The sequence below is a fragment of the Ictalurus punctatus genome, chromosome 9 (genome assembly GCF_001660625.3).
Source record: "Ictalurus punctatus breed USDA103 chromosome 9, Coco_2.0, whole genome shotgun sequence".
In the NCBI taxonomy this organism is placed as follows: domain Eukaryota; kingdom Metazoa; phylum Chordata; class Actinopteri; order Siluriformes; family Ictaluridae; genus Ictalurus; species Ictalurus punctatus.
In genome coordinates, this window is record NC_030424.2 from 10,967,295 (window position 1) to 10,984,667 (window position 17,373).

The following is a 17,373-nucleotide window of genomic DNA, read 5'->3' on the forward strand; positions in this document are numbered from 1 at the left end:
TCAAAAATGTTATAAATTGATTTGCATTTTAATGAGGGAAATAAGTATTTGACCCCCTCTCAATCAGAAAGATTTCTGGCTCCTAGGTGTCTTTTATACAGGTAACGAGCTGAGATTAGGAGCGCACTCTTAAAGGGAGTGCTCCTAATCTCAGCTTGTTACCTGTATAAAAGACACCTGTCCACAGAAGCAATCAATCAGTCAGATTCCAAACTCTCCACCATGGCCAAGACCAAAGAGCTCTCCAAGGATGTCAGGGACAAGATTGCAGACCTACACAAGTCTGGAATGGGCTTGGACCATTGCCAAGTAGCTTGGTGAGAAGGTGACAACAGTTGGTGCGATTATTCGCAAATGGAAGAAGCACAAAAGAACTTTCAATCTCCCTCGGTCTGGGGCTCCATGCAAGATCTCACCTAGTGGAGTTGCAACGATCATGAGAACAGTGAGGAATCAGCCCAGAACTAGACGGGAGGATCTTTTCAATGATCTCAAGACAGCTGGGACCATAGTCACCAAGAAAACAATTGGTAACACACTACGCCGTGAAGGACTGAAATCCTGCAGCGCCCGCAAGGTCCGCTGCTCAAGAAAGCACATATACATGCCCGTCTGAAGTTTGCCTATGAACATCTGAATGATTCAGAGGACAACTGGGTGAAAGTGTTGTGGTCAGATGAGACCAAAATGGAGCTCTTTGGCATCAACTCAACTCGCCGTGTTTGGAGGAGGAGGAATGCTGCCTATGACCCCAAGAACACCATCCCCACCGTCAAACATGGAGGTGGAAACATTATGCTTTGGGGGTGTTTTTCTGCTAAGGGGACAGGACAACTTCACCGCATCAAAGGGACGATGGACGGGGCCATGTACCGTCAAATCTTGGGTGAGAACCTCCTTCCCTCAGCCAGTGCATTGAAAATGGGTCGTGGATGGGTATTCCAGCATGACGATGACCCAAAACACACGGCCAAGGCAACAAAGGAGTGGCTCAAGAAGAAGCACATTAAGGTCCTGGAGTGGCCTAGCCAGTCTCCAGACCTTAATCCCATAGGAAATCTGTGGAGGGAGCTGAAGGTTCGAGTTGCCAAACGTCAGCCTCGAAACCTTAATGACTTGGAGAAGATCTGCAAAGAGGAGTAGGACAAAATCCCACCTGAGATGTGGGCAAACCTGGTGGCCAACTACAAGAAACGTCTGAACTCTGTGATTGCCAACAAGGGTTTTGCCACCAAGTACTAAGTCATGTTTTGCTGAGGGGTCAAATACTTATTTCCCTCATTAAAATGCAAATCAATTTATAACATTTTTGACATGCGTTTTTCTGGATTTTCTTGTTGTTATTCTGTCTCTCACTGTTCAAATAAATTTACCATTAAAATTATAGACTAATCATTTCTTTGTCAGTGGGCAAACTTACAAAATCAGCAGGGGATCAAATACTTTTTTTCCCTCACTGTATGCTGCTTTTCCACTGCAGGAATTTTCCCCAGGAACTAGGGAATGCAAGCAGCATTTTTTTAACTACCATTTTTAAAACTTTGTTGCGGTGCATACAGTTACAGTTGTTTATTGCGATTCGAATCAACACAATGGAGTTTCTTAAAAAATACGACAGATGGACCGACGACGAGGTTCAGGCCTTAATAAGTATTTATGCCGAAGACGAAATACAGCAGTAACTGGAAACGGCGACCTGCGATGAAAAAGTGTACTTGAAAATATCAAGTGGGTTAAGCAAGCTGGTTGTTGTTCACACAGGAAAACAGTGCAAAGAGAAGCTCGTGCATGCGTGTTCGTCTCCGTCTGCTCAATAATAGCTGATAAAATCGGTTTGCTTACTTTAAGTCTAGCATTACGAGAATTCTGAATTCTCTTTGCTACCACTGCTTGTCTTTTTTCCAGCATTTTCTCAATTACCTCTTTAGCAAAGCAATACATCAAAATCAAGAGCAGCACAGCTTGAATCTCCTCCATGCTTTTTATTGTTCTTGTTGTTGCAGTGTCATTATCAGATTCCAGAAAATAGACTGTCCGTTTTTAAAACACGAACATTTATTCAAAGATTTAAAAAAATGTAATTCATTCCATGAACGGGAATCGAACCCGGGCTGAAGCTTAACCCCTTGACCACCGGTTTAGTCACAGCAAACTCTTTTGTTACTGTTCAAATTTTTCTGTTCCAATCAGAGCCTGCTACATGTTTTTATAGGCTGACCAAACACTTTACATTATTACATCATTAAAATCAGCTTACTTTGTGTCAATAATCAGTTTGATTGTAGCATACTTTGAGGCTTCATATCCTCACCAAGGGCTTGTCGCGCGCAATCATATAGGTCACCGGACTAATTTGCCTAATCTTCACGGTACTTCAGACCACAATGGAAACGCAGACAACAAAGGTCTGGAGGAGCCGAACGGTCCCTTGAAAAAAGTTCCCGGGATTAATTGTTCCGGGTAATTTCGGTGGAAAAGCGGCTATATGCAGATTTAGAGCGAGAACTATACTGTAAAAATACAGGGAAGTATACAAAAAGAAGCGATGGATGACAACAGTGCTGCATCAGATGACCTTTGTAACTTTCTGACCAGTATCAGCAATGCGTGTATTGATACCTTTATTAATGAAAAACAAACATTCTCAGAAAGGATGTGTTAATATCCTACACACTTTTTGTGTTATTACTATTTCAACACATGTTGTATTAAATTATCCAATAAATGTGTTTTAAAAAAACATTCACACGAGTGACCAACATAACGTGTTAAATTATCGTCCAATCCCATTACAGACTGCACTGCTGACGTCATCATTCAACTCTGAACTCGCCTCAAAGTGAATGTTTGTTGCTTTGAGCCTTTGACACACAACATGTGATACATGTACTAACACACTGACTGTGTTCAAAGCAACACAAAATCTGTTGTCCTTAACTAGACATGCAGGCGTGTTATAAATTAACACATGATGCGTTATTCTGAACACATCTGTTTTAATAGTGTACATGTTCTGTATGAGAATTAGCCATCCTATTGGTTCAGAAATGAAAAGCAATTATGTAAAAATCAATAATCACACACATATACAGAGCCACTAGAACAAACATGCTGCTATATGGCTTCAGATGGGTTTTAGATTGTGGGTTTTATATGTCATGCCATATACGTAATTACTGGCACTAGCTGGTCTTATATTGGTCTTACCCTAGAGCGAAGCCAGCTGATTGGGTGTTGCTTTTTTCCATCCAGCAGCAGTGGTACCATAGTCTCATACTCTTCCAGCTTCATGACCCCACTTTTCAAAAGCCTCCCTGTGAAAAGTACAGAAGAAATGTACCTTTTGTTTTTCAGGAGAATAAATTGGCACATAAAAGAAGTTTGAAAATGAACTGAATGCCAGTCAAAACACTCTGCTAAATCAAATCAAATCACTGAGGGTGAAATAAATTAATATCAGCATAACCAGAGAGAAAGGATCACCCCACATCTCCCACTGCAAACTGAAAATGCTAACACCCTCAACCTCAAAGCAAAATTACATTTAAAAAAATTCTGAATGTCACACCAAAAAAAGGATAGGCACAAGCATGCTTGTTCCACACACGCCTACCTTCCTAGTTTATGATTCACTGCACCTCTGCTCTGACAAATAGCAAGTGATTCATGTAATTGGATTAAGGAAAAAAGAGCACTATATGTTTGGGTTTATAAAAAAAAAAACTCCATTCGCAGTGAATTATGATAATTATGTGAATTTACATATGGAAATACTACTGCAATCCTGCACTGTTTAAATATATATATATATATATATATATATATATATATATATATATATATATATATATATATATATATGTATATACACACATACTAGTACCTTGTTACTTCAACCTAATCAAAATTTTCCTCTCGTTTCTTTGGGTAGTGCATTAAGTCCCAATAGACTGCTCCAAACACCAAAACCATCCATTACAACATCCATTATGAATGAAAGAGGCATATGTTACAGCATAATAGTGCAACAGCTCTGAGACCAGAAAGCAAGCAAGGCGACCGAGTGCATTATTTTCAGCTCCTCAGAGCACTGCAAGCATCTTTCTCTCTGACACACAAACACAAAAAACTATGTGCACAATTATTTCCTACACCTCTATTTTTTCCCCTCTATCCTTTCTTCAAAACAATAGCTGTTCTGCTTAAAGACCAAAGAACATAATAATAATAATAATAATAATAATAATAATAATAATAATAATAATAACACTTGGACATTCAAATGTGTCCAGTTTCTGCATGTTATGTTTTTTTGCACTGTTATGGAACGAGGACTCTTTGCTTTCCTTACACCAAGACCTGGCTGCTGTTGACAGGAATTCCCAGAGGATATTGTCACGATCTCTCCGGCAGATGGTGCTGCGGCGGTGACGTGCACGGAGACCCGGAGGGCGCGTGTGCACGCGCTGTAAGTACGCATGGACGATAGGACATTGTTTATGATGCACACTTGCACTTGTTTTGGTTTGTGTTCTGTCCCCTCCCTGTTTAGTTATTGGCGGTGGTGCAAGGGTGTGTTTCGATTGTTACCAGCTGTCAGCGGTTAAATTAAATGTCATTAGTTATTTAAACCCCTCGCATTGCTGTGCACTTCGCGCAGTATTATAGATGTTAAAGGTTTAACAAAGTTAAGTGTGTAATGGTGCCCCATGGTAATGTTTCCATGCCCTGCTCAGGTTTTCATGTTTGGTTTCATGTTTCACGTCTTGGTTCTAGTTAATGTGTAACTGTGTAAATGTGCTAAGCGGTAGCGTTTCCATGACTTGTTCTAGCTTTGTGTTCCATGCCTTAGTTCTAATTCAATGATAGATGAGTATATGCGAAAAAGTTGGAATGGTGCCACGCGATAGTGTTCCCAGGTCCTGTTCTAAGTTTCATGTTTCATGCCTCAATTCTCGTTTATGTTTTGACCTCGTTTCCCATTTCTTGTATATTGACTTTAGTTGCAAATAAAGACTTTGAAATGCACTTGCTTCCTGTCCAAGTCCATTTCGTAACAGATATAAAGAAGGAGAACATAACAGAAATGTTTAACTGGAATATGGCTTTTGATTTGCCTTACTATTCTTGATGCAATAATCTAACAAAAGGCAACTGTCACTGCCCTAAACAACGTTGATGAAAACAGCCTTTTCAAACAAAAAACTATTGTTTTCTGTCTTTTATGTTCCTAATTTCACTATTAAGTTAGTCAATTAATTAATAATTAATAATAGTTGGTTAATTTCACTATTAAGTTAGTTTACTCTAATGATACTGTAGAAACAGATGTCCTACTGCCTAATTTCAATCTATGAACATCTGTAAGAGTTAATTAACTCTTTTTTTTCAGTTAACTACAAAAAGGGAGGGAAAAATGAAATGCTTCATTAATATGGTGCAATCATGTATAATTTTCCCACTGACATGAAACATTCCTCCTCTCTGTGGCAGCGCACTGATTGTGATTGTGATTTTTCAACAGACGTTATATGGAGAAATAGTGAACAGAAATATTAAACAGGAACAAAACTTTATTTCAGCATAAGTCTCATTGGATTAATGTACCTTCAGCAGCATCACGTATTAATTTGATGGTGTCACGTAATGAATGGGCAGACAGCTCCAAATGCAGGTAGAGGAGTTTATTGTGTCACAATCTCCCCGTCTGGCAGCACGTTCAGAGAGATGAGAGGGTGCGCGCATGCACAAGCTACGTGCACGAGTGCTCAGCAAGTGCATGCTCTTCGTATTTTGACAACTGTGACATTGTTTACTGTGGACACATGCAAAGTGGCCTACAAACATGGTTGCCATGGACTACACTTCCCACACAAACATGTTCACCTTCTTCGGAATACTAATCACACACACCTGTTTCCAATCTCACACATACTCACACCACAGTATATAAGAGACTGCTCAAACACTATGAGTTTGCGTAGTATTGAGTTTAACTCACTTACCAAGTGGTTGTCCTTTGGTCTTGTTTTGTTTCATGATCTCTGACCTCGTTTATAATTTCTCGACCCTGATTATTGTTTCGCCCTATTTATGCCCGTTTGCCGATCGCCTGACCTTTTGCATGTTTTTGGACTACGTTTTTGGATTACGATTTGGATTTGTCTGCCGTTGTCTCCTTTAATAAACCTGTTAACTGCACTTGCATCCGTCCTAATCTCCCTTACGTCTTGGTACGTGACATATTGAGATCAGGGCAAACAAATCCAAAACAGTATGCAATAATCAGCTCCAGAAAACAGGCAATGGTCGGGCGATCAACAAACAGAATATCAGATGCAAGACAATGTCAAAAAACACTAGGCATAACTGGGTCAAAAACAGAAACACGAGCAGAGCGATAAACAGGCGTAGTATCTTCACAAACACAAGGAATGGAGTGTCTACTTCTCAAAGAGTGAGTGAAAAAGTCCTTATACAGTCATGTGAAAAAAAGCAAGTACACCTCATGGAAATTGCTGCCTTTTTTGGCATATTTGGACAAGCAAACATTTAATCCTCTTTGAAACAGTGACTATTAATAAAGATGATACAATCTATCAAATGACATCAAAATGATATTTTATAATAATTATATTCTATTATAATAATAAAATATTTTGTAATAATTTTACAATACATTTTAAAGTACATTTTAAACTATTTAAATTAACAAATAAAAACAGATCATTCACATGGAAAAAGTAAGTACACTAAGTACATTTATCACGCCTTGAAATCCATAAAATTAGACCCAGGTGTTCAAGATAGGGTGCCAGTTATTAGAACCTGATTAGGGAGTGCAGGTGGGACCTGTCTTATTTATACTCCTCTCATATCTAGTGTCTGGCTACACAGGTACTAGTCCAGGCTCTTGTCATCTCAAAACTTGACTACTGCATATAGAATGCAGCAGCACACCTTGTTTTCAACCAGCCCAAAAGAACCCATGTCACACCCCTCTTCATCTCCCTTCATTGGCTTCCTGTAGCTGCATGTTTCAAATTCAAGGCCTTGATGCCGATGTACAAGACCTTGTCTGGAACAGCACCCCCCTTTGGATAAAAGCATCTGCTAAATGAATAAATGTAAATGTAAATGGTGTTTCCTTTATTATTGAGGTGTGTGGTGTCATCATGTCAAGATCTAAAGAGTTCTATAAGGCATTCAGAAAAAAAGGTTGTGGATGCCTATGAGTCTGGCAAAGGATTTGAAAAGATCTTCAAATTATTTGAAGTATATCATTCCACTGTAAAGAAAATCATCTACAAGTGGTGCAGATGTCAAACGACTGCAAATTAGTCCAGGACTGGCCGTCCCTTCAAATTCAGCCCAAGAGCAGACAGTCTGATGCAAACCTTCCAATCAATAGCCCAAAATATTACCCACTGAGCCACCACTTTCCAGAATAAAATCTGCCCATTCCCAAGATTTTTTTCCCTAAAATGCACACCTGTAGCTTTCACACCATGATCGTACTGCTCTATGCATCATTATCTTGACTGATGCAATTTTTCTTTTTCATATTTTCTCACTGACTTCATGTGGAACTGAGCATAATCTATCCATAATCTATAGTGATTTCAGTATTCAAATACTGACATCTCAGGCAGAAATATCTGTCCACATCCTTATTAAGTAGTAGAACATGGAGGCCTGAAGTACTAATTCATGGCCAGTGTCACATGCACACTCTGCTTTAAAAGTTCTTCCAGCACTTTTACATCATCATCATCATCATTACCAAGCAGTGGAAGGTTACAAGCTTTGCAAATGTTGTGTAAAATTCCACAAGACATAATAATGCAACTAGCACGCTCATGGGAATGTCAAATCTCTCCATGAAGAACATGGAATCTCCTTTTCAGCTGTTCAATTATTCTCTCCACCACAGCTCTTGTTACTTTGTATGCTCTTCATGATGCAAAAAAACGATAAATATACATAGCTCAGATAAGTCAGGAATGCACTCAGTGAACAAAATTGGTATTTTGTTTACAGTTCAGTGCAGTCCATTACCTGTTAAAATTGAGCTGCTTGTGGTCATCTGTAAGAGGTGAGAAGCCAGAGTTTTAAAGGATATCCTGAGTCATCCAGCAGATGACATTCAGGGCGAACATAATTTTGTTTGAATAACCCAGTGAGGCCACTCTGGGAAAGAACTCGAGCATCATGTGTTGACCCTGGCCATTTTGGCACAAGATCCAGGATCTTGTAATTGGCATCAAACACAACTTGAACATTGATGCTGTGGAATTTTTTTCTATTGTATGTCTCCTCATTTCCAGTTGGAGCAATAATGTGAACATGAGTTCCCTTGATGGCTCCAAGAACTCCAGGGAAGACTACAATACTCATAAAAGCAGCTTGCGTTTGACATAAGGTTTGAAGGTCAGTTGGGAATCAATGAACTGTTTGTGGTTAGTGGCACAATAGTGGTATTTAAGACCCTGCTTACGGTGGACTATGATGGACCAAAGACATCACTGGTGCAATGCTGCATTTTTCCAGTCGACAAAAAACGCAGAGTCTACAGCATTGTAGAGTGGGAGAAGTTAATGAATTTCTTACTGGGTCAGTAATAAAAAGAATACTTCGACGATCAAGCCTGTATTGCTTTATCAACACCCGGTTGCCATATAATTCCAACAAATTTTTTCTTTGTTCGAAAGTGCATGGTCCACCCCTCCTCTGCCAACTTGTTACTCCTAAAAGGGTTAGGATACCTCTTCAGCGGTCTTAAATAATGTAAGAGCTGAGACCTCGTCTTACACATAGGAACCTTTAATACACTTATTCGTAAGTCTCTGAATAAGACTAAAATTATATAATTCCTGGAATTTTGACAGACTTAAAATATTTTACTCTGAGAGGCTTTATACATACAGCCAGAGCTTTGCCAAGTTGGTGTGGAAGAACTCAAGTGGCCTGCACAGAGCCCTGACCTCAACTCTTAACTGAACACCTTTGGGATGAATTGGAGTGTTGCCTAAATTCAAAGCCTTCTCACTTCTCACCCAATGTCAGTGTCTGACCTCACTAATGCTCTTGTAGCTGAATGAGCAAAACCCCAGAGCCATGCTCTAACATCTAGTGGAAAGTCTTCCTAGAAGGGTGGATGCTACTACACAAGAAAAGGGGATATATCGGTGGACTAACTCTGGAATGAGATCTTCAAAAAGCACATGAGGGTGTGATGGTCAGGTGTCCACAAATGTTTGGGCATATAGTGTATGTTGGATGTCACATACCAAGCATGGTTAACTGTTTGAGGTACCAGTATTGAAATACTGAAACCACTATTAGTGTATTCATTTCACATTAACATGAGAAATACCAGTGAGCAACATGGCATTTAAAATGAAAAGCCATGTCTGGCAATATTTGGATGCACAGAGTTGCATCAGGAGCAAAAATAAAAGTCTTGTGGCAATTTTTACACTCATGTGGGTACGAGTGGGCAGGCAGATATGTAGCTCATGGGACAAAGGAGGGATAATACATTTCTGATACTCCATTACAATTGTTCATTAAAAGGTTTAAACTACAATGGACACAAATCAGGTAGCTTGGGCTATCAGGTTTGCAGATTAAGTCCAGTGTACATGAGAAGCACTTGCAGCACATTGCAACTGTTCCCTGGCACTTTTCATTTTACACCAGATGCCACTCTCAAGTGGAAGATTCATGGAATTGTTTTTATTCACTGGTTCAGTAACTATAATGTGCAAATATATGTACTGACCGTCATATTAGTGTAAACACGCATTCCCGCTGTGATCACTAAAATTTCTAAAGAATTCAATGAGATCTTTAACTATGCACAATTTAGAACTTTTATGTCCGAGTTTTAACTGACATCAGAGTGTATGCTGCTAAATGGTATAGCAGAGCCTCTACAGCAGAGCTAAAGGGTGAAATATTGAGCTGATATTCAGTAAACATTTTGTTGGGTGTTTATTTCTGTTTACTTTCACACATAAATGTGCATACCAAAACCAATGGGCATAAAGTTTGAATGCGGTGGAATAAAATAACAGGGTTGTTATTTTAGCCACGATTTAAACAGGATTACAGGATGTTTTTTCTCCTCCCTAGTCGTTAATTGAATATCCATTTATCCATTCCATTAACTCTTATACATATTCAAATATTAAAATTAGGCAGAAGGTGCATTCCTATTGAGAACATGGCCACACAATTGTGTGCCTTTGCTAATCTCATAAAAAATGTATATGGATCAAAATGCAATGTAATATAATGTAATTTCAATATCAATTTTATATGAATGAACCATTTGTAACTTTTATTGTATAAAAAGTCTTGTGTGAGTTCTAATGAGTTTTCAGTGATGAGCCCATTTTCACTCACATGCCACTAATATACATAGAGTCTAAGATTAGACAAGACTCTGAGAGGCAGCACTCATGAATACAAGGGCATGGAACATGTGTGGAAAAAATTGCTCATGCTATATTAAGCTCCCACACACTCAGCACCTCGTGTATTCAGCACGTCAGAATTCCTTGAGCTGAGCACAGTCCCTGAATCCTAAGCACAGTCTATCCTCCACTGCCAGATTCTGTTAAGCCGCTTCCTATTCCCCATTGCTCTGCTCCCAGAGCCAGGAAGTGGGAAACTGCGCCCTACAGAGACATAATGAGGGACTCTGAGGGCTAGAAAAAAAAAGGGCCAGTCAGGGTATCATATGGCAGACTGCTGCAGGATATGTAGATTCCCTGGAGGAAAGACGAATGAAGGCTATATGAAAGAAGGCTATTTTACAGTTCATCTACCTGTTTAAAAATAAAGTTCTCTCTCTCACACACACAAATTATATCTATAAATTAAACACAGTAAGAATACAGTCCATACAGGATGTCGCTGAGTTTTTTGTGATTGTTTTTTTTTTTTTTTTTGTGAATGCTTGATTTTGCTGCGGCTTTTTATACAAATGTGCAATGCAATTTGCAGAGATTTTCGTGCTTTTTTGCAGAAAACTACATGAATTGTCAAAATTACAATTGTACAAAATTGTCTTTCGCAGTGATGTTTGTTGGTAAATGAGACCTTTAAGCTGTACTCATGTGTGACACACCTGTTTCGAGGGGGGCTTTGGCTGAATGTGCGTTGTAATGATGTCACATGGTGTGTTTTGATGACATCACATGACATGTCTTGCCCCAAATCGGCAGAAAATCTGCTGCAGTTCTGAAAAATTGCAAGCTCCTGCGAATACTATGGCGTTTCCTTGAGTTTGTGTTTATTTTTGTGATAGACAAAATCCTGGATGGACAGATAATATTAATAACAAAATTAATAATGTTGTTATTGATATTTCAAATTAATAATACGAATGCATCTAATTAATGCTGTACCTACAGCTAAATCTAACACTAACCTTAACCTCAGTAACCAAAAGGAAACTTTTCTGGCTTTGTGAGTTTTTTTAAATAAAAGCTTTGTTTTTTGTTGGGAAAAAAACCCTCATGGGGCAAGCCAAATGTCCCCACAATGTCAGAACTATCATTTATTCCAAATCTTGTGGAGAAATTTGGTCACCACCAAGACATAAAAACATATATACACACACAAACACACAGACACAAACACACAGACACACACACACACACACACACACACACACACGCGCAAATTACCCTACTTCCTGTGTGTTTTGTGGTTTGGCTATCCACCCTCATTTTGTCTCTTTGTTTATCTCTTGGTCATGTTTCTCTTGTAAATTCTGGTTTATACCTTTTAATTTTAAATTTTACAATATTTTATTGATGACAAACATGACCAATATGTCAATCAGTCAGAAAAATAAAATCAATTTAAAAAAACTTTAAATTTAAATACATGCAGCCAGACTGTAAGAATCCCTCTGATGCAAGAGAAATGCTAGATCTGTGCTGATTTTACTCTATTTATTTATACATTTATTTCTTTTCTGACACACATGCACACACAAAGGAAAAAGAGTAAATTTTTTGCTGACTATCTCTGTCCCCAAAGGCTTTCTATACATGACAGGAAGCGTTAAACCCTGTGTGTATGTGCTGTGATTAACATTTCTACCACTAAGGAACAACAAAATGTATGATTGGTCAGAAGGACTTGTTTGAAAGTTGCGCAACTGCTGTTTAAAGTACAACTAACGTCTGTCTTATAAATCACAAAATGGAAAAAAACAAAAAAACAAAAAAAAAACGCTTGTTTATAATCCAAATAAAACATCTCGTGATGGCTAAAAGAAAAGAGTTCTCCCAAGACCTTTGCAACCTTATTGATGCAAAACATATTGATGGAATCGGATACAGAAGTATTCAAAAAATTCTGAATCCTCCAGTAAACATCATTGGGGCCATTATCCGCAAGTAGAAGCAACATCATTCCGTCATTAACCGGCCATGCACAGGTGCACCTCACAAGATTTCTGACCAGGGAGTCAGAAGAATAGTTAGAAGAGTAACCCAAGGACCACTCGGAAAGAGCTCCAGAAACACGTGGAGGCAGCAGGTACCATCGCCACAGAGAAAACAATAGGCAATGCACTCCACCGCTCACACTCACCCTGAAAGACTCCATTACTAAAGAAAAGGCATGTTAAAGCTCGTTTAAAGTTTGCTACAACTCATTTGAACAAGCCTATGAAATACTGGGAGAGTGTAGTCTGGTCAGACGAAAGCAAAATTGAACTTTTTGGCTGTCATACTACACACCATGTTCGGAGAAGAAATGGCACTGCACATCTCCCTAAAACACTACACCAACAGTGAAGTTTGGAGGTGGAAGCATCATCGTGTGGGGCTGCTTTCCTCACATGGTAGAGGCAGACTTCATATAATTGAAGAAATGATGAATGTAGCCCTTTACCGGGAGATTCTTGAAAAGAATCTGCTGCCATCAATTAGGAGGAAGAAGATGAGATGTGGGTGGACTCAAACTTCTGCATTGGTCTCGGTAAATATGGCTGTGAAATTAATGTTGATGTTGTCTTTCCTTTCTGCACACACAAAGTTTAACAATAAGTAATTCCTTCTTCTAGAAACCATAGCCTAATGAGTGGTGCAATGCACAAATTAAGCTAACTAGATGATTTAAAGGGTTGACCTTGAAACGTATTTGATGGTTTAGTTCTTGCTTTTGTTGGAATTCAATCTTGACCTGATCTCCTGAAGACTCAGTCTTGACTCCATCTTGGATAATCCTGGCAAATACACCAAACAATTCCATCCATCCATCCATCCATCCATATTTTATACCACTTGCCTACACAGGGTTGCAGGGGAACCTGGAGCCTATTCCAGGGAACTTGGGGTGGAAGGCTGGGGACACCCTGAACAGGGTGCCAACCCATGTCAGGGCACAATCGCGCGCACACATTACGGACAATGTGAAAACGCCAATCAGCCTACAGCACATATCTTTGGACTTGGGGAGGAAACCAGAGTACCCAGAGGAAACTCCCTAAGCATGGGGAGAACATGCAAACACACACACACAGTGTGGAGGCAACACTTGAACCCCCAACCCCAGAGGAGCAAGATAACATGCTAACCACTAAGCCACTGTGCCCTTCAAGCAATTCCTAAATTATTATTATTATTATTATTATTATTGTTGTTGTTGTTGTTGTTGTTGTTGTTAATGGATCCATTTTTAAGGATTAAAACACAGAACACAGATTTGTGGGGAAATGTTTAAATGGTGGGAAGATGAATGGGAAGCACTGGAGTTGTGGAGAGTCAAGTAAGGCAATGATAAGAGTGTGGCAGGTTTGAGAACAAAAATGTGAAAGTCATCCAGAACATTAGTGCAATATTGAAATTGGTGTGTGTGTATGTGTGTGTGTGTGCACACTTTAAAACCACATAACACATACTTCAGTAAGTTCTGTAATAATAGCAGATCAATGTAGATTCAGCATTTTATATGCCACTCCAGATGAGGGCCGCACCAGAGACCGTGAGCTGGACAGCTGTCAAAGACCGCATTCCAACCCGTGAGGGAGGTGTCTGTCATTACCGTCTTGTGCTAAGGAGACACCCCTAGAGTGTGACCCAAGGCTAGAAACTGGGGACACTCAAATTCTCAGAGCACGTGGGCATCGACACGTGACACTGATTATTCTCAGGAGGTTTCATCCTTAGACGAAACCCCCAACTTCTGAGCGGTCTCCTGTGCAATAGGCCCATAAGCACCAATAGTGTCCCAAGATCCAGCTTTATCTTGCTCAGTGTTGAAAGGATTGACCCTATGCATGTTGGGGATAGAAACACCCTCATTGTAGTAGAATCCTTATAACCACTAGAAAAGTTGTCCACTGCACTGGGGAAAGCATACTTTTCTGAGGTTCAACCTGAGCCCCAAGCTCTTCATGTGGGCGCGAACAACATCTCGATGTTGAACCGCCAGTTCCCTGGATCGTGCTAGAATTAACCAGTTGTCCAGGTAGTTTAGTACACAGATGCCCTGGAGTCACAATGGAGTCAGAGTGACATCCATGCACTTTGTGAAGGTGCGAGGGGATAAAGCTAGCAATATTTCTATGTGGAAATATGCACCTTTTAGATCTATCTTCACAAACCAGTCCTCAAACTGAATCTGTGGAACGATAAGTTTGGGCGTCAGCATCTTGAACCTGTATGTCCGAAGAGTACAGTTCAGATGACGCAGATGTAAAATTGGCCACATTCTCCTATTTTTTTTGCGGACCAGGAAATAACAGCTGTAAAAACCTCCCTCCCTCAGGGAACGGGGTACATGTTCTTTGTCCAAGAGGGATCTTACCTCCTGTGCTAACATCAGGCTCTAGTCTGTGCTGACTACTGTGGTGAGCACACCTCTGAACCCCGGGGGGGGGGTGGGGGGGGGGGTGGGGGGGGGGGTGTCGAACTCTAAACTGGACCCGGAACCCCTTTTCTACGGTAGACAGAACCCATGGAGACACATTCGGCAGTAGTTTCCACGTTGCCAGATGGTCTTTTAGTGACGTTAACTATTCCACATTCTATTGTAGGGAAAGCATCAGACTTTCGTTGACCTGTGACAACTCACTGACCAGAGAACACTGAAAACTTGGGACCGCCTTGGCTAGGGGAGGCCCTACAGTAGCACTGGGGACTAACAACCCTAACAACCTCATGTCCCCTGATATGTCGTTCCCACAGCCCCTCAGGACTGCTCTTCTTTGCCTGCTTGGCCTTTATGACCATTCTCAGATCAGGCCTAGTAGCAGGCCGCGACTGTGGCCGCCCGGTTCCCCTGGCTGTCTGCAGGGGTTGGCGGGCTGCCATACTCGCCTTCAGGGTCTCCCACACACTAGTGCTGGCCTGGGCTCCACTTGTGGATGCCCAGGTGAACTTGAGACAACAGGGAAGGAACTGGCTGAATGCCGCCATATGTCGAGCTCACTCAGCAGGTCTGCTTGGTAGGCCTGCAACACTGTCAGTGTCTGCAGTGACCCACAAGCAAGGCTAATACTACATAGGCCTTACCCACCAATACCACGGTGGCTTACACGTTGGCTTGGATGGCAAAGCGGGCCCCCCTAATTACCTGCCGTCGATAGAGAAAGATAGCTCGCAAGCGCCTCCTCCACCTTCAACATAGCTAAATAGCTATGCTGTTCATTCCCCACAATGGCCGAATAATCCAAGATCGTGGGGTTATAAATACGGCTTATGCATGGTTTTCCCCCAGAAGCCTGATATTTTGTCATGCACTTCTGGAAGAAAGGGGAGTTTCTGCACTGTGAGGGCTTTACTTTCACTGGGGAGAAAAAGGCTCATCCAGCCTTAGTAATCACTTCAAGTAGCTCTTTATATGCTGCTATCATTTTTTAGCACAGAGTTTTTTCCTCAGAGTCAGAGAGGAATTATTACTATTATTTGTGTGTGTGTTTTTGTTTTTTTTTTCTTTTTGGCTTTACATAGCGGAAGGAGGAGTCGCGATGCGAGCTCCAAAATCCGGCGGACAGCCGAACACGGAAGACAGAGCAAGAGATAGAGCAGCGCTCGTCTCCGGCTCCTCTTCCGGATCCATAAGAGATCCCCCGAACCTGAGACGGCTAGCTGCCTCGGCAGCGGCTGGCCCAGATCCGCGAGGCTCTGAAACCCAACTCGCTTCAGCTTCCGAGAAGAGTGCGAATCACGAGCCGAGCTGCTTAATGTAGGCATTACCACGCGCAGCTGCTTGAGGCTGCCATCGCATGCTATACCCCTAGACACTTCACCCAGAAAGTGTGCACTATTCCCCGTAAGCCGTAACACACTTCCTGAATTCTCTCACTCATATTTTTCTCTCTTGTTCATTCCTTTTTTTTTCTTTCATTTTTAAAAAATTTTTATTAAAAGGGATAGAAAAGTTCTGAGAAGATAGCGAGGAAGTGAAGCGTCTTTTTGTTTCTTTACACAAACAATCGACATGCAGTCTTTCACTGAAGATAAAGGCTGATGGCATGGTTCACAGGTGCCATATTTATATCACGCAACGCGCTTAATTGCCACGTCACCTGATCATGGCAGGCCTATGAACAGGCATGAATTTCACAAGCTTCAGATGCCGGTTGCGCACGAGAGGCGCTCCCATAGCGTTATGCTAAACGCAATGTTGAATTCCCTTTGAAAGGGAACAAAGTGTATTAACATCTGAGAAACAAGTTTTCCTTAAACTTTATCTTGATAAATGATGCTTGGAGTCTAAGCGTATTAGTCAATGTATTGTCCAGGTATAGTTAGTGGTATGTAGTGATTAACCAGCAGTGGACAAATCAATAACCCCGGGTGACAAAGACAAGGAGATTTCACATTTGGGATATTAGATTTTTTGTTCATAGTTGCTTGGTGGACAAATACTTTAGGTTAAAAAAACCCCCAAAAACATACCGACTTTTGCAAAATAAAATGTTTCATGTTTGGTGTGCGTATTTAAAGAGCACACCTCAACATGTACTTCAATTAAGTAACTACAGCATGTGCTTCTAAATCTCACCGCTTGCTGCAGTACACACATCAACTGAGACCTGATCTGGCTGATGGTAAAGGATTTTTACTAGGTGGATTAATTAGCATGCACAGATGACAGGCCCATGTTGCAGAATCAGGAACATGATGGTATGTGGAAACATGAACAAAACAAAGTGCAGTGCAAAGCTGTCAAATAGATCTCCAGCTAGTCAGCTTGCAAGAGAGAAAATAAAGACACTAACGAGAAATAATATTTCTACTTGCAATACAAGACACCAAACACCAAACCTGATCGGCAAAACATCTGCTGAGGGCTAAAGCACAATGTGCTTTTTGAAAAGGATAATAATCATATTGTGCG

At 40.6% G+C, this 17,373-nt stretch overlaps 1 protein-coding gene across 3 annotated transcripts in view; it reads right to left on the reverse strand.

Annotated features, from left to right (window-relative positions):
* Window positions 1-17,373, reverse strand: part of LOC108270250 (disintegrin and metalloproteinase domain-containing protein 12) — a 171,953-nt gene that overhangs the window by 124,903 nt on the left and 29,677 nt on the right. For 2 of the 3 annotated variants that reach the window (XM_017476732.3, XM_017476733.3), the window contains exon 2: window positions 3,208-3,314. In XM_017476732.3, coding sequence (XP_017332221.1) covers window positions 3,208-3,314 — 107 coding nt within the window. Of the gene's footprint in view, window positions 1-3,207; window positions 3,315-17,373 lie in introns of those variants that run through there. The other variant, XM_053682469.1, reaches the window with a different exon arrangement.